Genomic DNA, 25468 nt, shown 5'->3' on the forward strand with positions numbered 1-25468 from the left:
GAGTTTTCCGTGCGTGTTCCGGTTGTCACTCTCAACAGCGCTACAGAAAAGCTGCTTGATCAGTTGAATTCAAATTTACTATAACCGAAACTAATGGAGCGCAGCAGAGCTTTCATCTTAGAAGCGACCAAATTCAAACACCTTATGCAGGATATGAGAGTGAATGGAGCATTGGTTGAGGCAAAACGTCAAGAAGCACACCTTTTCACGGTAGAAATTAGTTTGCTGCAAGTTGCATAAATCTACGAAAATTTCTCCCTTTTACTCGCTAGTGCTGAACGGAAAAATCGGCTGTCCGAAGAACGTCCCGTAATTGGCCGGAATTAGAGGAAAGGCCGGGCACACAACCTGGCGTAGGTCTTCGCTTTGAATAGGGCAGTAGATGTATCAAATGAAAACCAGTAAGAAATGCCTAGGTTAGTGTACGAGGCTTTAGCTCGTCAATGCACCAGTGACATTCCTTGCCTGTGCGACACTTGTAGCTTTGCGTCGTTGATCAAATCTTGGAATGCGAACTAAATGTGCCTACATCATGTCATTGACGCGTTCATTTCTAGAGCAATGGTTTAAATGCTTTATCCCATCAGTACAGCAGCAGGCTGCATTATTACACAAGCGAAACAAATTTATGCAGTACTCCATGCCCTACACATTCACACATTAAAAAAAAATAAAAAGAAAAAAAAAATGCAGTTTCAGTTTTCATCTTCAGCAATCGTAGATCCACCTCAGCTTACTTTCGAGGACTTTTCCATCATGTCAATCAAAAGGAAGCAAAAGTTTGCTTTTGCGAGTACGCAAAGATAGTCTTCTGTGATTTTGACATTTCACAGCATTCCTCAAAGGATGACAAGCACTCACATAAATAACATTTCCTTAAATATGCATATTTGTACAGGCAATAACAAATCCTATGTCCTGGTCAATGAGCACTAAATGTGTAGCAGCATAACGGGACAGAGTATGAAATGCATTCTCCATGGATTGACATCCCATCAAGTGCATTTCTTTCTCCGCAATTGGGCTTATCGGACTGTTACTATGATTTCATCTCCGTGTGAGGCAACAATCAGTAAAAGTAAACGATTACCCTCAGTCACTTTCATTAGTACTCAGAGAAGTCAAGACATTACCGCTCCAGCGATGCAACGAAAAGCAGAAAGTGTATTTCAATATCAATTATTTTGCCATCTCTACAAAGGCAATTCGTCCACTGCATACCCTTATAGCGGCCAGCAGGTCCAAAAAAAAACATGTCAACTACGTGTGATCACAGCAAACGCTGAGGTGTGGAAGCAGTGTACAAAGCCAAATAACACTGACAATGTGTCCTTTATTTTTGCAAAGCAATCAACGGTCCTTGCGCCCTCTCCGCTTCATGGCCGAAGTACACTGGGGGCAGAACCACTTGCCCTTCGGCGGCTGTGTGATTCCCACACATTGGTAGTGGAACCACTCGAATGGACACTGCAAGGGAAGCCAGAAACAAATCATGCATATTAGAGTACAAGTGTACCATCCTGTATTTGAAGGTACTGTGGCATGGAATGCAGCTACTCATTCCTAGATTGTAAATTTTAATTTTTACGATGGCCCTCGAACTGGCCTACAGCCAGGCTCTTTTATGCTTGATTCTTTTTCTTCTTCCAAATTAAATATTCTTGTCAATGAAAGCGACGGTGGGGGTGGGGGCGGGGTGATATTTTATGAAAGAATTTTTAGCTGCAGTTATATTTTTTTTTCTGTAAAAAGGACAGTGCAGGCAATTTAAACCTGCTTTAGAAGATATGTAACTATTCTAGAGCAGAAATGGGTCTCTTTTTTTCCTACAAGTAGCCTTTTCTTGATAAGTAGCACAAAAAGCCTACACCAGGCACGATTTACAGAGGTTTTGTGCGAGGCTAATGCTCATTGCAAAATGAGACAAGTGAAAATGATACAATGCTTCTGCCGACAGCATTTAATGAAGTGATGTTCCACTACAGCCATAATAAAGTCATCATCACACACTGCATGCACATGCCAGGGGTGCATTTACGACAAACAAGACCACCATGATCTGGAAAAGATCTGCCGTCGTTACGCGCACTTTCAACAAAAGGCATACAGCACAACAACCCAATGGGATGTACCACCACTGTGCAGTCCGTTGCGCCAGTATAAAATTCACTTGCAGACATTTCCCACTAAGGAACGGTGAGGAGCACTCCATCTGATTGTTATACAATGCCGTAATGTCCCCATTAAGAAAAACAAAAAGCCAGCATTAACATCTGGTACCACACACTTGCCACCTGGCAAGAGCCACCTGTCACCGACCACAGCTGGTCCACAAAAGAGTCAGGTGGCACAGTGGAGAGAGAGAAAATCTCCCCTCTTCCAGGGAAAAGAAGGGAAGGACTGCCATGGGAACAAACATGGCACCTGCCAGCTGCTGAAAAAATTGCTACCGTTTAGCTTCGCTTAAACCTACTGTAAGCGATGGTGCCGGCTGAGGAGCGTGGTGTACCTCTCTATATACTATATATATATATATATATATATATATATATATATATATATATATATATATATATATATATATACTCAGTTGACCTTTGACCTTGACTTTGACCTTTGAATTTGATTTTTGGTGGGAGCATAGCTACCCAAAGTGGTTGTGGCTTAAGATCCAATTGACCTTGAAGCTGCTCGAAGGTCATTGGAAGCAAACAATAACCTTGGCATTACCTCGCACAGTGAAGAAAAGGAACATCTCCCCTCTCCATTTGCAGAAGAGCGGAGGGCGAACCCTGATGGTGGTTGGCATGGCAGAACCCAGAGGGAGAAGGAAGAAAGAAGCTCTTTCGCAATTGTATTGGCACAAATAATGAGTGTCCTCATAGTTAAAAGCTTCAACAAAGATGTAGAATTGACAATGGGGAAAGTGACTTCAATGACAAGGTAGGGAAAAGCAGGTTGGAGACCAGGCAGTGGGTGACTACGGCTTTGGTTCTAGGATAGCAGGAGGAAGTTACTAGTTGAGTTTGCACAGCGCAATAACTTAAGAATCATGAATACCTTTTTGAGCAAATGGAAGAACCGGATGTGCACTTAGAAAAGCCCTAACAGGAGACTGAAAATGAAATTGATTTCATACTGTGTCCTAACCCCGGCATTATGCAGGATGTAGAAGTAATCGGAAAGGTGCGATGCAGTGACCACAGAATGGTAAGGTCTCAAATTAGTCTAGATCTGAAGAGGGGACAGAACAGATTAGTAAGGAAGAAGTCCAACGATTAGCAGTGAGGGAGAGGGCGGACGAATTCAGGATCTCGATACAGAATAGCTATCCAACTTTAACCGAGGATGATGACCTTAGCGTAGAAGCAATTGGTATTGGAACTGGTTTATTGATTCCTCGTACAAGCGAGAGGAGGCAGGGACTAAAGGCTATGTGAAAGCCTGACAGAGGTCCCTGCCCCCCACACAGATTCTGGCATTAGAAATTAAGAACATGTATCAGTAGCAGTTTATCATTTCACACACTGTTAGGATAAAAACGCACATAATACCGACAGTGAAAAATGGTTACAATTACTTCTACCATATACTAATTACACAAGAAAAATTTTGATCTCAAAATCATACATTTCGCACAAAACATTTTCATCTACATGGAACAATTTAGGAAAATGAAGAATAATTTCAGAGATATCGTTGCTCAGTGCGTGGTAGAAGTAGGCAGTAGGATAGTTAATGAGGATACTGGTAAGCTATCTAAGGAGACGAAAGATTTGATTAAGAAACGCCAAGGTCTAAAAGCTTCGAACCCAACAGACAGGATAGAACTGGGAGATATATCAAAGCTAATCAATAAGCATAGAGTGGCCGATATAAGGAAGTATAACATGGGGAAAATTGAGCATGCTCGTAAGAACGAGGGTAGCCTTAAAACAGTGAAAAAAAATTAAGCACAGGCAAAAATAAGATGTATGCGCTAAGGGACAAGACACGCACGGTCATTGCGAATATGGACAGGATAGTCAAAGTAGCCAAGGAGTTCTATATTGATATATATAGTAGCACGGTCATTGCGAATATGGACAGGATAGTCAAAGTAGCCAAGGAGTTCTATATTGATATATATAGTAGCCGAAGTAGTCAGGACAATAATGAGATAGGCAGTAGCGAAGAGCAGTCGGACATTCTGCTAGTGACGAAGTTAAGAAAGCTTTAGAAACTATGAAAAGGGAGAAAGCAGCTGGGGAGGATCAGGTAACTACAGATTTGTTGAATAGAAAAACTAGCCACCCTGTATACACAATGCCTTATGTCATCGACGCTACTGGAGTCATTAAAGAACCCAAACATTATCTTAATTCATAAGAAAGGGGATGCTAAGAACTTGAAAAGTTACAAGCCAATCAGCTTACTATCTGTTACATATAAGGCGTTTACTAAGGTAATCGCTAAAATCAGGAATTCAATCAAGCAAAGGATCAAGCAGGTTTTCGGAAAGGGTACTCTACTATCGATCATATCCATACCATCAACCAGGTGATAGAAAAACGCTCGGATTATAACCAGCCCTTATACATAGCATTCATTGATTACGAAAAAGCATTTGACCCAATAGAAACCTCGGCAATCATACAGTCATTGCGAAACCAGGGAGTAGACGAGCACTGGAAGACATCTATGGTGGCTACAGAGAAACCATAGTTCTGCATAAAGAAAGTAACAAAATTGCCATAAAGAAAAGTGTTAGGCAAGGAGACACGATCTCCCCAATATAATTTACAGCTTGCTTAGAAGAAGTATTCAGAGACTTGGAATGGGAACAGTTACGGATAAAGCTCGATGAAGAATACCTCAGTAATCTGCAATTCGCTGATGAAATTGCCTTGCTAAGTAACTGGGAGGATAAACTGCAAAGAATAATTGATGACCTAGTCAGGTAACGCAGAAGACTAAGGTAACGCTCAACAGCCTCGGGAAGGAACAGCAGTTTATGTTATGTAGCAAAGCACTGGAAGTAGTAGGCAAATATGTCTACTTAGGGCAGGTAGGAACCGGAGGTTTAGAACGTGAAAGGGAAATAACAAGGAGAATAAGATTGGGGTGGAGTGCATCAAGTATTCGCAGATTATGACTAGCAGCTTACCGGTATCACTCAAGAGGAAAGTATACAACAGTTATGTCTTACCTATGCTCACCTATGGGGCTGAAACGTCGAGGCTAACGAAAGGGTTCTACTTAAGTTGACAACGCAGAGGACCATGGAACGAAAAATGGTAGGTGTAACATTAAGAGATAGGAAGCGCGCAGAGTGGGTCAGACAAATAACATGCTAGTGGAAATCAAGAAGAAATGGGCATGGGCAGGGCATGGGCAGGGCATGTAGTGTGTAGAGAGGAAAACCGATGATAGCTTAGGGTAACAAACTGGATTCCAAGGGAAGGAAAGCGTAGCAAGGAGCGGCAGAAAGTTAGGTGGGTGGATGAGGTTAAGAAGTTTGCAAGGGTCAAGTGGATGCAGCTAGCACAGGACTGGGAAGAGTATGGGAGAGGCCTCTGCCCTGCAGTGGATATGTCCGGCTGATGCTGATGATGGCCGCATTGATGTCTTTTTGGCCCCAAAACACGCATTTGTTGCTGAAAAAATTTGATTCAAGCATCAAATTTTTCTTCTTCTGCAACAAGTTTCAAACTCATGAAATCAGTAACGAAAAAGAAACCATGATTATCACTTTGAAATAAGTGACAACGTGGCCTAGCCTGAGAGATTTGGGGCCAAAATGAAACACCAAGGTCAAGGAAATTAGCTTGCAAGAACACGGTTGTGACATGGCAGTGATACACACAGTAATTGTTTTCCCAAAGTGATCTCTGTGTCACTACAACACAGCACTCTATCAACACAAGCCAACTCAAAAGGAGCAAAGGGCTATATGAGCACTGAAATAGGCCCTTTTCATAAGACACAAAAGGTAAAAAACCAAAATAAAATGAAACCAATGTATACTGCTATCACTGTAACTGGCTGTTTTCACAAGTAAACTGTGCTGTATCAGGACTCATTCTGTGCACAGGCCTGTGAGGCTAGGCAGAAGTGCCGTTCACTACCAATGACTTCTTCCTTGGTCTTGATGTCATGGTGTTGAATTGAGCCACAGAGGAAAATGAAAATTCAATTTGCAAAAAATAAATGCACTGTCTGATGTCTGAAAAACATCAATGCAGCCCCACAACAAGCGCTGAATAATTGAATTTCACTAAGAACAAGATGTAGATCCTCCTCAGCGCCTCCAAAATATTTCTTTCCATTGAGAAATTTGTACTTTTCATTCATCCCTGTGAGGCTCGATCGCACGCAAACATATGCACAAGCTGCCAGCACAGGAATATGGCCAGCCTGCCTTTGTTTCCATCACCCGTCGAAGGTCAACTTGGGCAACCGAATTCGAACCACAGGCCCTGACCTAGAATGCAGTGTGGCATACCCTTCCCCTCAGCTGTGAATCTGCCCAACTATTTATGGGCTACAGTGGCTGTTCACGCTTGTTCAGTAGCAGCCATCTGTGCTGTCGTTATTGCGCAAAGCTAGCAGTGACAAAACATTGCTCCTTGATGGTCAGAGTCCGCGAATTTTCTGTAAGATGCTCCCTTATCTACGAGCAGAGCCACAGTGTGATTTTGTGCAGATGAGGCAGTAAAAAAGCTAAGACAACATGGCCACCCGCTCCACTGCGGTGATGCAGTGGTAAGACACCCGACAACTGTGCTGGAGTACCCGGGTTCAATCCTGACCGCAGCGGCTACGTTTCGATGGAGGCAAAACGAAGAGGCGTCCGTCCGTGTGCTGTCTGTGCAATTTCAGTGCACGTTAAAAGATCCCAGGTGATCGAAATTACTTCGTAGTCCTCCACTACGGCTCCTTTTTCTTCCTCTTTCCACTTTCACTCACACCTTCCTCCCTTCCCTTACAGGCGCGGTTCAGGTGTCCACAGAAACAAATGTGACAGATACTGCACCTTTCCCTTCCTGTGAACCAATTATTAACATGGCCACCCTCCTCTTACTATGACCGCTGGGTTCTGCAGAAGTTCAGGGTTCCCTGGGCACCTAAATCTATTCATTCCTCAAGTTCAGCCTTTTCTTTACCCACGTTATTGTGGCACTAATTACACAGCAATTGTTCATAGCAAGCTGCTTTATTATACAGCCAGTCATTATTAAGGGGGGACGAGGTTCTTAAAACTAACTTTTTTATTTATGGGTAGAACCTCATGACACTTTGCATACAGATGTGTTTTTATCTCCCGATTCCAAAAAATGTAATCATAATTGAGCTGGTGGTTTTAGATCAAAAGTTATTCTACAAAGCCTAGAGTGTAATTAGATCATTTCTTATGCACCATTAATGAGCTTTTTCATGGCATTTGGTTGCTTTTAATCACATGAATTAAAAGCCATAGAGTTCCCATACACAATGATATTCTTCGTTTTTTGCTAAAGACATGTCATCCTGAAATACTGAGAAAATCGCATTTGAAGTTTTGACACGGACTGCAGAAAATTTTGGCAAAACAAAACAAAAAGTGTCTTATTCCGCCGAAGGAAACATTTTTTTAAAAACTGTTGAAAATGTGTACATAATGAAATTGCAAAAAATATTTTCGTATGGGCTGACTTTTCTTTTAGTCAACAAGAGCGCAGGGTTAGGATGTCCAGCTGCAAGGACAGTATTTTGAGCCCTGAAAACGGTTTCTTGGAGGAAATAGCGGTCCGGAGTCAAGGTGGCCCTGAAAGTCAGTTGTGACGCTCGAGCGGTTGACCGCTCACATCTTCGCGACCTCGCCGCAGGTTCCGCGCTTCATGTGCGCGATAAGGTTGTTTAACCCTTTAATGTCCACAATCACCAACTCTGTATCGGCATCGCAATCCGCGCTGCAACGAGGTGAAACTCGCATTAAATCGTCAACTTTCCCGACAGAACGAGCTTTGCGCCGACCGCTCAACAGAACGCAGGCTCCGCCGTAGAGTAGTACGCGGCGGAGGCATCAACATGAAATGTACCGTGATGCAGAATGCAATTCGTGCTGCAATATGAACTCGCGATGTCGTCATCTGGCAGCGTGGTTGATGTTCCCTACAACCAGTCTGGTATCGTAACCATAACGCATGTCCCGACGGCACGCTTGTGGCCGGCGCTCCTGGCTTTTGTTCCATGCTCGTTTCTTACGACTTTCAAAGGCTCGTTGAGTGCATGTTTACAATCGACTGTTTTCCGGCATCTCGATCGTAAGGAAAAACCGGGCACAAAGCGGTACGTCGAGAAAGACGAGCGAAAACACAGACGCGCACAAAGAAGCAGCCACAGCGGCGAATACAAAACAGAAAAAAAAAAAAAAAAAAGACGTGCCGATCACGCCAGCCAATGAGAAACGTGGAACGGCGCACTTGAAAAGTGCGCAGCGTGACAGCCAATCAGAAATCGCAAACGGCCTTCGCAAAACCGTCGCTCACAGCCACTCCACTTGAGTGACGCCATTTTGAGATACCGTAAATTGCGCACAAAGAAAACAGCTTCGAACGAAGCCCCAGATGGCGGCAATCGGCCGGCTGCAACGCCCGCGGCACGCGCGGGGATTTCGAACAAATTCTTTCTTTTCGGGGGGCATTTCGTGGCTGCCGTGATGTTTTGAAAGCAGATTTTATCGCATTTCCTGACCGAATGCAGCATTAATAAGTTGCGTGCAGGTAATCGAAGAATAAAAGTTCCGAAAATGAGTTTTTTTCAAAATCAATTTTTTGACCATTTTCGACTGTTCGGCGTCTCTTCTTAACTCATGGCAAGGAGAAAAATGGACACCCTGTGCACCCACAAAAATCGCACAGCACACAATCCACTCCAAGACTGACAGAAAAATCACACCACTTTCACCGCATCAGATGTATACTGGTGGCCAAAAAAGGAACCATGTAACCATGGTTGGACAGAGCAAAATTCAGCCCCCCCCCCCCCCCCCCCCCCCCCCGCCCCCTAACTTGCTTGCAGTGCGAATATAGTGAGGCACTATACGTACCTCCTCTGGCCCATAGAGGCACTGGAGACATCCACTTTTACAGCAGTGACGTGTGCACAATGGTATAACAATGTGCACCAACTTTAAACTAATGTAGGCGTAAGGCCTCAGGAGTGAAGGAACTAGACAGCAAACTTGGATCTAGGCCAAAACCTAACAGCCAGCTGCAGCTCCACGCACCACAGCCAGGCACCGCACGTTATTTTCGATGCCAGCATGCCGTGAACAATGACTGCCTTGCTGCTTCAATGCTAATGAGTGCTTCCCCTTACTCCCGTGACATTTATATTCTTCTAGTGCACAGAAACGCGGTACTCATTGTGTGTCGTTTGTCATTTTAGCCAACACAAGGTAAGGTGAGGTCAATGACCATTTGCTTAAGCAGTTCATCCCCAAGGTGCCAAGCAGCTGGCCAGAAGGCCAAAGAAAAGCTAGCAACCACTGTAATGACGGTGGGTACCTGGCAGCACTGGGATCGAAACCCACACATCCCACAAGCGAATCAAGTGCCGAAAACATAAGGTCACCCGTGTGCGGTTTGCGTGGTGAAGCCTCCTCACATGCATCTACACAAGCACAGAAGCTCCAGCATAACTGCACTGTACAAAGAAAGAAATGCACCCCAGTATGGGGCAGTGCACATGAATTAAAGTAACCCTGAAACGATAATTATGGTAACATTCTAATACAAAAAATCTGCAAAGGTGATTTTTCGAGTACCAATGCCAAATTTAAAAGCTCTGCGTGGATCCCATCATTTATAAAAAACATTTTTTTAAAGTGTTCCTGGCGGTCGCTTGGGACCGATTAGGGTGAGACCTCACCGTGCATTTGCAGCTGCCCATGTCCCATTGATTTTTGATCGCTGCTATTTTCAGTAATAGTAAAGCTGGCTTAAGAATTTAGTGCTGTGGAGGAGACTAATGAAATAACGACTGTTCATGCCCATTATCTAGTTTTAATCAACAGTATTTGATAGTCTCCAACGCATTCAATGCAACAGCAAAAAATGGCAGCTTCCACAGTTTTGCTTGAAAAAGAAGACAAAACACTGTCCAGCCTTTCACCAACGCCCCCAAGCAAACGGCTTTTGGCAGGCTTTTGGGGACTGCTCGAGAATTTGATCAAGCGATCACTCAGGACTGAAACATTTTCACTTTTTTGCAGTCTGAATTAGCAGAGTTCTGCAGTACATTTCTGCAAAGGTTGACGCGACGATGAACACTGTTTCTCACTCGGTGTTCCCTCTAAGTTCACGAAGACACTGATATTCTGAAAGAACACTAAACTGTATGTAGTTTGGACTGTGCAACACACTTGCAATGACTGTGAACACGTTCAACCTATGGCTAATGCCACCTGCCCCTGACCTCCTTTACATTTTTCGCACTTTTGTCTTGATCACAAAGCGATGGGACAGAGCACTGCATGTGCCCAGCCACTCACATCGTCATTGTCGCAGGCCACCATGTCGCCATAAGACACCTGATTGCAGATGCAGTAACGGGGTTCGTTGGGATCGCAGCCCCAGTCCAGACTCGCCTCATCTGTACCCCCGCCCAGGAGCAGCAGGGAGTCCCCAGAGTCCTCGCTTGCGGGCGCCAGGGCAGGCTGCTGCTGCTGCTGGCTCGACGCACGGCCTTGCCTGCAAATTGCACAGCGAGATTACCACCAGTTATCATCTGCTCACGAGCTACTGTCATTAGATAAGCGACTTCAGCAGACTGAAACAACTGCTGTCCTCTCAGCCCCGTCAAAGCGGTCCTACTAACTTTCAAGACAATTAACGATGCTAGGAACCACTCAGTGCATTCATTTAGGCTCTGTGGTTAGCACAATAAAATTTAGTTAAATAAACCCCAGTTAATTCGGAAATCCAGATAACTCAAACTAAGAGCGTGGTCCCTGCCAATATAAGTCTATATTTGGACACCACCAGGCCTGACTCCGATTAGTTGACAGACAATCGAGTCGCGGTACAACCAATATAGCCAGCGATAGCCAAAGTAGGCCTCCCAGAACCTCAATCACACGGAGCAGTGGTGCGCCATGGCAAGCAGAACAGCGATAAGAAGTTCCGCATTTCCGAAATATAGCTCAGTCGCATATTTTTGGCTTCGCTTTTTTTCGCACCATCCTGCGCCTGCAACCAAGCATCTGCATCAGTCAGTCACGCAGTTTCGGATACTGCTTGGCACATCACTGTTGTTTTATTTTAGAATGGTGTTATACAGTTTTAACTAGGGGTGTGCGAATAGTACTTTTTCCAAACCGAATCGAATACGAATAATGTAGCTAAAAAGCGAATCGAATACGAATCGAATAGTGAAAGCAGCGAATCGAATACGAATCGAATAGTAGAGCGCTATAGAGCGCTCTACTATTCGTTATAGCGCTGCGGTAGAGCGCTATAACTCGTGGAGTAATAGATCTGACGGGAAAACGCTGATCTGACGGGAAAACGCTGAAAACGCTAGGGGTCGCAACTATTAATCTTTACGCACATTGTCAGTTGCTGGTTGTTTTTATCTACAACAATTACGTTTGAACGAGTTTATTTAGTGAACTAGATTGCATGATACAATATATCAGAGATTACGAATGGCTGAGCGACGCTTTCGTCCGACTTGCGTCCGAGTAACCCGAGGCCATAGAGTTGCGCTTCCCCTGCTGTTGGCTCTTCGAACTAGTTATCGCCGAGCGCGTGATCTCATCTTCCTCTTCTTTTCAGTGACTTTCGTTGCTTTCGTTCTTTCTCAATTAGCTCGCGTGCTCCCCTCTAGCTGGCGCTAGGCGATTACAACTGGCGCTAGGCGACCTGAGATATATAGTGGAGAGTTGTATGAGCATGAGCTGACAACATTCATGCAACTCTCATGTCATGCGCCACTCGCATAATAAACTTAACCTCAACTATTGATGATGAAAGTGAATGAAATTTTTAGGGAATAAACATGTAGCGTTACTTCTCGGCAGATTAGAGACGTGTGAACTATGACACGACTACGAGAAGTTGCCTCCGCGATTCGTGATATGTCCAATCTTTAAGAATGTTTCCATGCGAATGGACCGTGTTGCGGCCACGCTGAAGCATGTAGGCTCCCTAAACGGTGATCTCTGCTTCTCGCGTAGGTTTATTGCGGCAGCAAGCTGTGCCTGCTCGGAGCTGACGCTGCCCTCGCGAGAATGGTCGGAGGTAACCGAGATGTTAATTCGTGCCAGTTATTTGAAAATTTGCGAAGATATTCGAACAGTTTCGAATAATTCTCAATTTCCACTATTTGATTCGTTTAACGAATCGAATATTATGATATTCGATTCGATATTCGAAAATTTCGAATATTCGCATACCCCTAGTTTTAACGCCTATGTATATATACCTCACCTGAATCCATATACTCTTTCCGATACATTAAAAATGATCGCCGCACATGCGCGGACTCATTGCACTGCACACTTCACAGCGATGCTTCCCCGCATGGCCTCTGTGGTGAAGCATCCTCAAAATGCAACACAGCTGTTCTGTGAAGAGGCACTACAGCCACTGTGTCCCACTGCGAAAAGATCTTTACGTTTTCTGAGCTCCTTTTTTTCAACACTCCCGTCCCTGCAAATAAAGTAAATCACCCTACTAAACATGGGTTCATGGTGGATCTCACACAGATTTTGTTTCAATCACAGAAACCCATGATATAGCTGTCGATTAGATAAAATTACTTCGATTCAAAGGTTTTCGGCAATTTTTCACACCCATTCTAGAATTTCCTATAACTTTCAGTTCATTCAGACAAAACCAAAAGCTGTGAGCGAGTGTGCACACTCGAGTTCCTAATCTACATGTAAGAATTCAGTTCCCATTTTGGACACATCTGGTCTTCTGGCACTGGTCACTACTGTTGGCTGACAAAGCCGCGGCTTTCAAGCTACCGTGGGAGCAGATTGGAGCAATGGCATCCAGGCCTCAGCACTGGCTGCCGTTGCAGCCAGTGATTAATGGCACATGCAGCAGGTGGTGATGGCTGCCACGGGCAGTGGGACTTGCTATGCAGCAATTCTTGCGACTGTTCAATTGCCACTTTCATCTTATGCTGCCGTCACGCTAAAGTAGCACCAAATGAAAAAAATAAAAAATAAATAAAAAATAAATAAATCACTGTAAAAAAAAAAAATTAAATCACTACACTTTGCTACGTGCTTTATGCTACGTTTGCAAGTCCAAAACATTTACAACACTGCATAAAGCTAGTGATGTGCAGTAAACGGTGCATATTCGTTTCTGAACACATCTCACTTCTTGGATGAGGATCGCTTTGGTTCGGGAGCAGCTGCAGGGGGCACCACGACAGCAGCAGCTGGTGTGGGGTTAGCCATGACCTGGGGTGGGGTTGGGGCTGGCGGAGGGGTCAGGGAGGTCAGAGAACCGATGTCCTTCGAGCCCATGGTGAACTCCCTGGAGGTGAGGCTCTGCAGCGAGGCGTTGATGGCCTCGTAGCTCGCTTTGAGGCTGGCCGTGCGGCGGCCCTGCTGCATCTGCACGAGGCAACGTAGAAGGCGGGAGGAGAGAAAATACGCTCAATATACAGTCCGAATCAGAAAGCAATCCTTATACACTTTGCCTACACAGAGAGTGCTCTAGCAAAGGCCAAACAAATTATAAGGCATGGGCATATCTATAGCTCCGTCATTCATCTGCACTTCACAACAACTTTCATTGGGCAGCAAGTGGTAATCATGCATGAAAAAATTTGTTTTGCATTCAGCCTATGTGCACAGTCATGACCACAATATTAATTTAGGCTTATAAAGAAGCAAAACCTGTATGATTGCTCTCTGCCAACAATACTCTGGATCTAAGAAGCATCGTGCCGAAACAAGAACACAGCATAAAGTTCTCCAAAAACTTCACAGCCAAAAGTATCAATGGTTGCAAAACTCACTTTCTCGAGAAATGGCTTTCACAAAATGGCTTTAAAAGTACCTGTACGGCTAGGATGACAATCTCCAACTCTTGATGTAGCTTTAATAAGCCAAATCCCAGCTCTGTTCTAACATTTCTTTAATAAAGTTCTAAATACAGTACCTTCTACTAGAACAGAATATATCAAGGACCACTGACAAGGCATTTTATGCTTCTGTCCCTTATCAATTGACACCAGACTTGGGCCACTGTAAATGACTGCAAAAATTCAGGTGATCATTTAGCCACAAGCGTCCAAAAGGCATGAATAAGCATGTAAGGGGTGTCCTATTATTTTTTACACAAAAACAAGGAATAATGTCCTTGTAATGATAAGATTATTGCAGGGTGAGCGCAGGATGGAAGTACACATAATCTAGCTCAGGAATCATATGGTATTTTTGTGCCCAAATATCGCACAGAGGTGGCATCTGGTGGAAAGCTTTGTTTCCCACTACATTTGGGTCGGGTGCTTGTTTAGACTAGTTAAAGTTAATCGAAAGTCCTCATTGCATGCGAGATGCAAAAAAAAAAAAAAAAAAAGAAAAAAAAGAAAAAAGAAGAAGAAGAAGAAGAAGGATGGCATTTGTCGGAGGCAGGACAACCAAGACCAAAGAAGGGAAACTCTTCTCGACCTTTCAAGGGCAAGAGAAGGATTCTGCTGCTAGAGTTGTTGCAAAGCTGTACCTTTTGGTTTGGCGTCAATCATCACATAAAAATGCAGACTTTCAATTAATTCTCACAAATTCAGATAATTAACAGAGCCAATTATAGTATATTATAAAACAGAAATTATCACCAAATGCTTCCTCTATGCAAAATAAACAAATGAAACAAGGCTTTTTTTTTTTTTTTTTCAACTTTCTTTGACTTAAGGAACATTCAGTACTTGTGTTTCAAATACAATCGGTGCACTCTGCCTTATCTTTGTGCACTAACTTGTGGGTTCTGAATGTGTTCCACCCTGCATGCCCTGCGTGTATGCCTTTTCATGTAGAGGCTCACTGATTACCCTCTAGTTTTGTTCATCTCTAGGGCACCACACTCAAGGCATCCCGCTATTAGTAGAAACTAGTATTGCTACAGAGTTCAAAGGGTGCTGAGGATTAAATAAGGTCAATATGCATCGACAGATTAAAATGTTACAGCGACAAAGTGGCTACATATGGCAAAAATAGAGCTTCTAGTTTATGTTTTGTGGGTTTCAATGTCCCAAATCAGCACACACCATGAAGGACACTGTAGTGGAGAGCAGCTCTGGATTAATTTAGACTATGTGGGGACCTTCAAAAGGCTCTGATATCGCACAGTACACGGTTGCCTTGCATTTCGCTCCCACTGAAGGGTGGCTGCCACAGTTGGAATGAAACCCAGGTTGCCCAACTCAGCAGTTAAGCGCCCAAACCACTGAGCCACAACGGCAGGAAGACATTTTAGTACGCTAAAAAAAGACCACGGAGGGAATACAGGTGCCACTGCCAAGGGCTGTTGTCATACGCAAACTTCAAATATGCACCTTTTATTTTTTTGCACCCCTCTACGACCAGGCTCCATTGCCATTCATTCCTAAATGGCAACCCCAGAATTCTTTTATGTACTGACATCCTGCCTAAATCAAGCGACACTGCAAGAAAGATGAAAGTTTTCTTATTTTAAATCCATTCTTCTCAGAAATAAATGGACCTCTTCCTGCTAAGCAAACGTTTACACACAGTCAGAAAGAGGCAAACACTTCCACCATGAACAAAACGCTGAACAGTGGTTGTCTTTGTTACTCCATCAACAAAGTGAAACAATGCTTGCCTGCTGGGTGGCAGCGATGGCCTGTGACGCGGCGGCTGCAATGGCGTTGCTACCCAGACCGTAGGTGAGGGCCGAAGGTGGAATGAGCAGCCGGTCTGCCGGTGCCAGCGCCGCAGAGCCCGCTGCAGCAGCACCCACCGCGGCAGCCATAGGCCGCCCACCCGACACCTCGCCAGCCAATGGGAGGACCCGCTCCGTGGCCTGGCGCTTCTCCGGCTGTTGCCCACTGCCACTCATTGACGAGCCACCCAGAGAGGTCGCCACGTGCTTGCGCTCTGTGGTGCAAACCGCAGCAATGCGTTTCAGGTCACCAGACTATCGGTCACGCCGGCTACAAATGTCTTAATAATTCCCGTCACTGCTGTCATCAAACGCAATCGTGGCTAATTCCAAGCACCCCACTGAATGGGTCATCTGGAAATTGAGGTGTCCATCCATTGGGTAAAGTTCTATTACATGGGTCTCTGAAGCATTCCGAACAAATAAATTTATACATCTTGACGTGCCAAAGCCAGCGGAGCAATTTTAAGGCACAAAATAATTAAGATTGTAACATACCTAAAAGTCGCAGAACATGAATGCAAGCCACCACAAACCTATCCAGTATTGAGACACGATGTATCGACTCTGCCATCACAGACGGACAAATGGCTTCTTAACTATATTTGAAAAGATGTATGTCCTTTAGGAAATAGACTTGTGAAAGGAATGATGCAGTTGAGCCAAGGTTCTCCCCATGGTGGGCGGCAGTGGTTTTTCTGACTCCTCTCCGACCACCCACCCACATCTCGGGCCTCAAGTTTGCTAACTAGGTGACAACCTTTCGTGACTATGCAGCAGAAGCTACAAGCGCGAGATGCCAGCTTCCACAAGCGCGCTGTTTGGCATGTGCTATGCATGGGGTGTGTGACCTTTGGCACACCGATACCAATCGTGCTGCTCACGCTTACGGTTACGAGGTCTACTCCTGTTACCATCTTCTCCAGTAAAATTTTGTGAATTCAATCCCCGTTAATATGACAAATTAGAACTAGCAGCGCAGTTCTGGCCAACGCCCAAGTAAGTCAACAGCCTTGGATGCTTGATTCGGCCGTGGGTGAGCCTTGCATCGGTGAATTCTGACAGGGTATCGCGCTGAGGAAAGACCCGCAAAGACAGCAATCATTCGAATACACCTCCCCAAACCTGGATTTATAGAATGATGGTGGCCATGCACCTCAGGCTAGTGAGCTATAGCAGGTGCAATGACAATTAGAGGTCCCCCATTTGCCCAGATTAAAGTATGCTGAACCACTGCAGTTTGAGAATGCTTCACCGTGCAAGTTGCCATGCATGAGGTGAAGCTTCTTCAAAATGCAACGGGGCCATTTGTAACAAGGCACCACCGCTGCTGCGTTGCACTGAAAAAAAAAAAAAAAAAAAAAGGGGCTGCTGTGACACTTGCGATTTCGGCGAGACTGTCTGACACTGCTAAGTGTGTGCGGAAAACACAGCACTTATCGAATCCGCGAGAAATCGTCGTCACTTAGCTTTATATCAACTGTATAGACAACCATATTCCAGCAGTTCATTAAATAAAATTGCTGTGGCGCAAATGGTTTTAGGCAATTTATTTTCGAGAATTCAAATACATTTGCTGGGCCCTTCAAGGCTCAATTAACGAGATTTTACTGTACTTGCAATATGGCCGCCACTTCCTTCTTCTACTTTAATTCATTATTGTTTATTTCTGAAAAGCTAAATTTCCCTTTTAGTGAAATATTACCACAGCACTTGCTAGTCTGACACATTTACACTTTCAAAACGATCCGTTTTCCCCCACAGTGCGATGCTACTGAGCATTCCATATTCGGGCGCGGCCAACGTAAACCTCGTGCACTTTAGCACTGGTGAGGCATTGACCCACAAAGCCAACAAATGATTTGCAGTCACGTCATGCACTAGAGACGGGTTCGGAAAAAAAAAAAGCTGCCCTACCGTTTCCTCTCGAGACGTCTACTGTGCTGTCATTATTCAGTTCATATACCACCGCTCCCCACATTCCCCCGTCCTGAAATGTTCACCTCTCAATATTTTCTTGGGAGAACCCCGAGTAGTTGTGCATACAATAAAAATTACGAGGCCACTTCAGCTTCGTCTCATGAGTCGACGCGACGGTGCCTTTAACAGCGCCTTTTAATTCCTTGAAATTTTGTCATTGAGAGACTGCCACAGAGTTTGCAAAGTGTTAAACATCTTTAGTTGGTTTGGCCTCTGGGGAAAGGAAGGTACACCACCCTGAACTCTGCACAAAAAATGGTTGCGTAACAATTTTAAGATTTTCGCTGCGGCGGGTTTCTGGCCGTGATGCACCCCCAGTGTCAGCTTGGTTTCAGGGAACGAGCACATCAGGGAACTAGCATAGCGATTTATTTTTTATTATGATTACTATACAAATAACATAGTGAATGGAAAATGCAGGTTTTAGTGTTCTGCAGGTGTTGTTAATTAACATCACCATCACCCTGACTATAAATGAGGCAAATGGTGATAATATATATATAAAAAAAACTGCTCAATACTTCTTGAGAGTCCGATCCAAGTTCGGCTCGTATTCATAATCAGAAGCGCTATCGCTCCAGTGCACAGTCGAAGGTCCCGCGCGGTCAACCATCCAAAAGTAACCGCGCGTACGGGAGGCGCACTTTTGATGGCCCACACAACGGAGAGAAATGGCACGTTGTGAAATCAAGATGACAGAGGGAGATGGAAAGAGGCTAAAACAACCTTTTTTGCTGCTGCTAGCCGCAAGCAAGGGTGCGGCGAGAGAAAGCGAAAGCAGCGATCGAGTCATGTGTTGACGTATTAAAGAGGTAACAGCGGCGCGCGCCCCTGAAATTGATGCGTCATAGCAGACGTGCCAGCAGAATAAAAATAAAAACCTGCAAACACTGCGGCAGATGGCAGAACAACCCTTGAACACGTAACCGCACGCGCACCGCAAGATCGTTTGGTGAGATAGAGTAGCGCGCGCAGATCGACCGCGCCCCACAGCAAAGAAAGTGGCGGAGGTGGGCGCGGTCGCTCCATACTCTTCAATATATACGTATCAACACAGCGTGGGGCAAAAATACGAACTTGTAAAAAGATTTGACAGATGGCGCAGCCAGTCCAGACACGCCAGCTTCGCGCTTAGGTGCAAAGTTTTGAACGGACGATAGAGAATGTAGTGACACTGTGGGGGAGAAACGCGAAAACGTACCGATACGTTCGTGACAGCGAAAGGGTTAATAAGAAATTATGTGCGTATTGTTTTTACACGTTTCTTAATTTTAGGTTACAGCGACCCCTTTTCGACCTAACACACTGTATATGCCATTGTTTAAAACTGTTAAAACTACATTCAGATTCTTATTGTAGCTTGTACAATGGCTTTGACAGGCAATGCCAGCAATCCCGCTGGGATGAAAGAACTCCTGAAAACATCTCTGTGTCAGTGACAGCGCTAGTGTGGAAGAGGCCTCTCATGAGTGAAAGACTGACTTTTTTAACCAGCACCATAGAATGTGCATCGCTCTTGCAAGACGTCAAAAGTACACCATGTAAGCAAGAAAGGCACAAGATGAAGTTGCAAATGCTATGGAGGCACATGCGGTCCAAACAGATACGCCTCAATTGGTAGATAAAAGCTCACTTACTTTCAGCTTTCACAGATGACGGTGGCGGCTTGTCCAGCTCTAGAGATCCTATTGAAACAAAAAAACATTGAATGTTAATCCACACAAGAGCTGATCCTCAAGCAAGAGGTACTCCCAATCCTTTTCTAATCATAAAAAGCTACGAAGGCACCATTTTAAGATATTGTGAAGTAAACTGCCGAATGGCACCCAAAACAGTGTTTGTTCCTGTCCACATCATGTCGCCAGTTGCCGAAGAGGACGAGAAAGTTACGATGAAAGAAAAAAAGCATAATAAAGATCTTACTCTGAACCATTCTGCAAGGTTCAGAAGATGAAGGAAATAAAGAGGGAGAGATACATGACACTTTTTGTTTAGTGTGGCTCCAGCTTGCGTGGTTGAAAAGGTGCATAGATGGGTTTCCATCACTAAGTGAGGGACACCTCTGACTTACCGAACCATTACCACAAATTGCCACATTTCCAAAACATGCAAGAACCCTATGCAATGAACATGACTCCAATTGGGGTGCTTTTGACTAGTTTTGACTTGGTTCATGGGGGTCAACGTCACAAAGTGACTCGGGCTACAAGGGACGCAGTAGTGTAAGGATCCGAGAAATTTCAACCACTTGTGGTTCTTTAATGCGCACTGACACCGCACAGCATACAGGTGCCTTGCGTTACAATGGGGTCGAATTTGGGCCTCCCAGCTCAGCAGTAGGGCCCCCTTGACCACTGAGCCAAAGCAGAAAGTTTTACTTCGACTACAGTGAGCATTCTTAAAAGTACATGTGCTCACAATACCACGGAAGGTGCTCTATGTAATCTGCTCCTTTCTGTTTTGTGTTCGTCAAGTGCACCACTGGGAGTCATAGGATGCAGTTAAGTTCAGTTTCAAGAAGAAACCCAAGGTCAGAGTCTGTATATACTGTTCACATACCTGATTCACTCAGCCCAAAACAGTTCTGCGTTTTGACCTCATATGCACGGTGAGAGAACAAGCGCATCTTTTTCACTGAATAAATGGGTTAACTTTTGTGTCAGTAGGAATGCAGCAGTGTTAGACTTAGGCAAACAAACAAAAAGAGAGGTTTGATTGGTTGGTTTGTGGGGTTTAACGTCCCAAAGCGACTCGAGCTACGAGAGACTCCATAGTGGAGGGCTACGGAAATTTCGACCACCTGGGGTTCTTTAATGTGCACTGACATAGCACAGAACATAGGTGCCTTGTTTTTTGTTTATCAAAAAGCAACCGCCGTGGCCGAGATTTCGTCCCGTGTCCTCAGTGCAGTCGAGCGCCCTAACCACTACACCACCAGAATGATGCATGCAAACAAATAAACTAACAGGAAAAAAATACAAGGATTGGTGTTCTTACTCCTCTCGAGAATTTCTGTGATGCCCGCATTGTCTGCCTCCAGCTCCATCTTGAACTTCTGAAGCTCCTGGTCCAGGCGCCGCAAGTAACGGTCCACCTAGAGGTTGGCACAGGCAGGACATAACTATATCAGAGCATACATTGCCGCAGCAAAGCGCAGATTTACTATATTTGAGCCATGAAATGCAAAAAAAAGCATTAGGATGTCACATAAGGGGACATGCGCTTCCTCATAGACTACTGTACCTCGTATCAGTTTAAATTTCTTTTTCCAAATATGTTTTCAGTTTTAAGATAGTTGAATGCTTTCCTGATATAAAGGGCACCCGTAAAGTAATAAACTGAACACTTGTACAGCTGCTGGACATGGTAGTAAGAATGACAGGGTAGTGCCCCAAAATGGTTATTATTCTATTCTCCCTCTAACACTCTACTCTGTAAAACAAACCAAAGTAATGTCACACCTTTAGCATGTAACATTTTGAGACATTTTTATACCTACTTCATCGTTTTCAGAGGCTGGTGCCGAACATATTACAAACTGCCTTTAGCACAATACAGTTGTAATTTGCACAATTAAGCCTTGTATTGATGTGATTGAAATAGGTACATGAAATTCTCACATGAAAGCCAGATTTTGCCGAGAATAAGAAGTTGAGAAAAACTTGAGTGAAAATTGGAAAAAAGTTCAGTGAAAGAGGTTGGTTTTGATGGTGAAAATGCGTTGTTCTTTAATTTATTATTACTTCCTGGGAGCGTGAAGCGAAGCCTTCCTGGAGAAGAAATCATATGCATACTGGCTTGCACAAGCCTGACTGCGGGCAACATCGAGATTTGACACATCACGTGCTTGAGACCCAATTCATAGCCGCCATGAAAGCTTTATCAGAGTTTTAAAAATTCCATCTCTTCAGGGCCCAATTATTTTATTTAAACAGTAGCATAATAATAATTGGGGTTCACAGGAAGGTAAAGGTGCAGTATCTGTCACACTTGTTTCTGTGGACACCTGAACCCTGCAGTAAGGGAAGGGAGGAAGGGAGTGAAAGTGAAAAGAGAGAAAGAGAAGCCATAGTGGAGGGCTACAAAGTAATTTCGACCACTTGGGGATATTTAGCGTGCACTGGCATCGCACAGCATACGAATGCCTCTTCTTTCACCTCCATTGAAACACAACCATCGGTGGTCGGGATCAAACCCCGTACTCTGGCACAGTAGTCGGGCATCCTAACCCCTGCACCACCACAGCGGGGTACTTAAATGGTAGAAGTTAAACTTCTTTTTCTATCACTGTGTTACCTAATAGGAAGATGTTACAACTGCATGCCCCGCGAAAAAAAGCCATTAATAGTAGTGTTAAATTGCTCTGACAGAGCCGCATGACCTAAATATTCCTTTATCACAGAATTTGAACACGAACAAGCAGCTGCACAATTTCACACATTTATTGTCCAGACGCACAGAACTCCGCACAGAACACAAGAATCACTCTTTAACTGGCAATGAGGGCAAATGAAGTTCACCACATTAAACTGATTGCAGTATAATAACAAAAAGGCTACCTTTAGCAAAAGCAGCCACCAAAGGCCAAATAGTGAAATTAAAGTACTGGCTCCCAGGGCTGCTTTCACGAACAAACTGATAAGCCCCTGAGTACTAGTGCGTATGGGGATTGCCGAGACTACACCTCACTGCCATCCACCTCTAGCCAGCAATTAAGAACCCTTACTGCTCTTGAGATCACCGTCAGCATACCAATTTTGTGCCGAGCAGCAAAAATAAAACAATATTTAAACCCCAAGTTCCTTGGCAATAAAAAATGACTTATGATAAGAAATGATAGTCAACAGATTCACAAGGAAGGCCAACAATCCAACTTTCCCAGGAATGAAACTATCAATGTCCTTTCAATTGTAACGGGAAAGGTAGCATCATTTCATCTCCAGAATCATATGCAGGGAAATGTGCAAAATGACCAAATGCAGCCACCCAATGAAGTTTTAAAAGAATGGCTGCCCACTTACCAGGTCGTAAATCTGGTTTGCTATCTGCACTTTCTCATCTGCATCCTCAAGCGCCTTGTAATAGTCCTGCAAGAAGGACATGCAACAAGCACGCACGGTGCTCCACTGCACATCGACACCAAGCGCTTCTGTCTGGCACAAGCAGGGCAAAAGTGTGAAAACGAACCAAGGCATGTACTACCACACTTCTCATGTGAAAAGCCTTTCAAAGAGCAATGTGACGGTGCAGCTATTTTTATGCTGCCCGTTAGCACTGCTCTGAGGTGCAGGGGCCACCTTTCGGATCTTGTCGAAGTCCAGGTCACGCTGCTCAGGCTTCATCTTTCGGGCGTTCGCAAAGAACTGCTTCACTCGCTCGTCCAAGCTGTCCATGGCATCTGAAAGGGAACAACAGAGAAAGAAAATTCAGTCTAACATTGCCTTTATTTTACTTTTGTAACAGGCTTTGCTTCACACACAAGCCAACTGCATTCCTTTTGGCAAGCAGCATAACACAAGAAAATCAGTGGCTTGAATATGCGTCATGAAAATGATGCACATTTGAAAATAATAAAATTTAGATGCAAGCACAATTTATTACACAATGAAGTATGCTTCTTGGTACAAAAGATACCAGTTCTCTTTAAGTAATTTTTTGCCAGCCAATGGAAAGGTGCAGTTATGGAAGGTTCACACAACAACGTCTTGTTTTGCAGCAAATTTATCTAAGATCTTTGCTTAGTAACATGTGTTACACATACTGCAGCTAAAAACATTGTGCTTTGGTGTGAATCCTGGCATCCGAATGCAGAGATCAATTAAAAATTTACTGTGTGGACCCGAACTAACATAGCCGCTATTGGAAGTTATACATAACTTCGCACTTCACGCAGGATGCGTATTGCATCTGAGGTGAGCAGTAGTAAGAGGCTCGCGCACAGCTTTCGTTACTGGTACGGGGCGCCTGAACTAAAATCATAACTGTCAGCTGAAGCTTAGTTTACAACACCAGGGATGCTTACTGCTTTACAGTTCATTGTTTTTCGGCTTCTTTATAACAATTTTTCCTACAGCTCCAGTCATCGCACTTAGCAGTGCGTGTTCCATGCTAGCCGGTGTTTGAACGGTGTGAGTAGCTGAGAAACAACTTACTTTGGACTTGTAGATCCATTTCACGCATTTCTGTGAACCTGTCTCGAAGTTCTTGAGGTAGATGCTCGATCACTACGAAGAAACAAACATGGGGGCAAAACAGAAGTTCAAAGTTGCTACAGCTCTACTGCAGTCGCGCAGTAAAAATTCGAGAGCGCGCGCGCGCGCTCAGAACGACAGCCACTCGCACTTTATTGGTAGCATCAGGCAACTCGCTGGCTAAAGCAATGAAAATGCTAGTACTATTAGCAGCAAAATGCTAGATTTACTCACTTTCGAGGTAGTCTTCGAGGTAGAGCATCTTGCTGCTGTGGCGGACACTCGTCTGAATGAAGTCGGCGACGAAAAGCACGAAGTTCAGTAGGTAGCGGCGAAACGGCAATTTACTGCAGTCCACAGCCATGTAAAGCAATCATGTCGGCAAAAAGTACAATGTAACTGAGATGGGCGGAGGGCGGCGTTTATTTCTAGGCCTCGGCAGTAGTAGTTCCGTCGGAGCTGCACATGCGCCTATTCATGCTGTTCACTACCAAGTGGCGGCCATTTTGTTTACTGTCATGGAGTTCGAAAACACACGACGAACATGGGCGTGCCCCATCTTTTTCTTTCTTTTACAGCTTCGTGAGCTACGAGAGCACCAGGTGAGTAACGCCGGACAACTCTGGCTGCTCCGGCGCAGTTTCAAGGAATGTAGCCGGCCATGTATTTGTAATGTATTCGCGCTAGCTGTTGGAACAGAACATATCCAGCGCGCGCCTGCGTAACACTGTTTTCTAACTTTGCCGCTCTCCAACAACGGCGCTACTAGTCATTTCACGTAAATGCACATCTCATAGAGTTGAAAAAAATCAATATATAAAGATGCAAACGCACGCATATTCTAAAAATTTAATAACAAATATATAACCCTTTATGTGAGACATTGTTTTATCGCATGCGATTGTGGCGCTATACTACTTGCAGCGGTAAGCACTAACAATGCACTGCTCTGATAGCTGAACACTATAATTAGAACCCGGGAGCTTCAATTATAGGCACTGATCACAGGAACGCTATGCAACAGAAAGGGAACGCGTCTCAAAAGACTGCTGTCACTGCGCCACTCACAACACACACAGACGCGTCAAAGGAAACGATAGCCCCAGTTCCCATTACTGAACAAGAGGGTCCAAATCCTAGAAAGAAACGAGCAGTAGCTAGTCAGCAGCTCACTCTCGATGAAACTGTTGAGCAACCCACACTTGAGAGTAATCAGCGCTTTGAGAAACTGGAGGCAATAAATAACCAACGTTTTTAAAACTTAGAAACTGTAACAAACCACCGCTTCGAAAAGCTAGAAGTAATACTTGAGTCCATAATAACCACGCAAAAAGAGTTCAACCAAAAATTCTCTATTATAGACAACGTCCTGCAGGATATTCTCCTAAGAGTTCCCCAAAAAGTTCA

At 44.3% G+C, this 25468-nt stretch overlaps 1 protein-coding gene across 1 annotated transcript; it reads right to left on the minus strand.

Moving 5' to 3' along the window:
• Nucleotides 1–1313: 1313 nt before the first annotated feature.
• On the minus strand, nucleotides 1314–24800 carry Ing3 (Inhibitor of growth family, member 3). Its single transcript, XM_084578016.1, has 10 exons — nucleotides 24296–24800; nucleotides 24023–24094; nucleotides 23168–23268; nucleotides 22892–22957; nucleotides 20868–20964; nucleotides 19508–19555; nucleotides 15831–16105; nucleotides 13362–13600; nucleotides 10517–10715; nucleotides 1314–1467 (listed from the first exon to the last, which is right to left on the minus strand). The coding sequence occupies exons 1-10, from the start codon at nucleotides 24423–24425 to the stop codon at nucleotides 1351–1353; spliced, it is 1344 nt and encodes a 447-aa protein (XP_084434142.1). The 5' UTR covers nucleotides 24426–24800; the 3' UTR covers nucleotides 1314–1350.
• Between the last annotated feature and the right edge of the window lie 668 nt (nucleotides 24801–25468).

Source organism: Amblyomma maculatum, chromosome 9 (genome assembly GCF_055883805.1).
Source record: "Amblyomma maculatum isolate TAMU_Amacu chromosome 9, ASM5588380v1, whole genome shotgun sequence".
NCBI classification, from domain to species: domain Eukaryota; kingdom Metazoa; phylum Arthropoda; class Arachnida; order Ixodida; family Ixodidae; genus Amblyomma; species Amblyomma maculatum.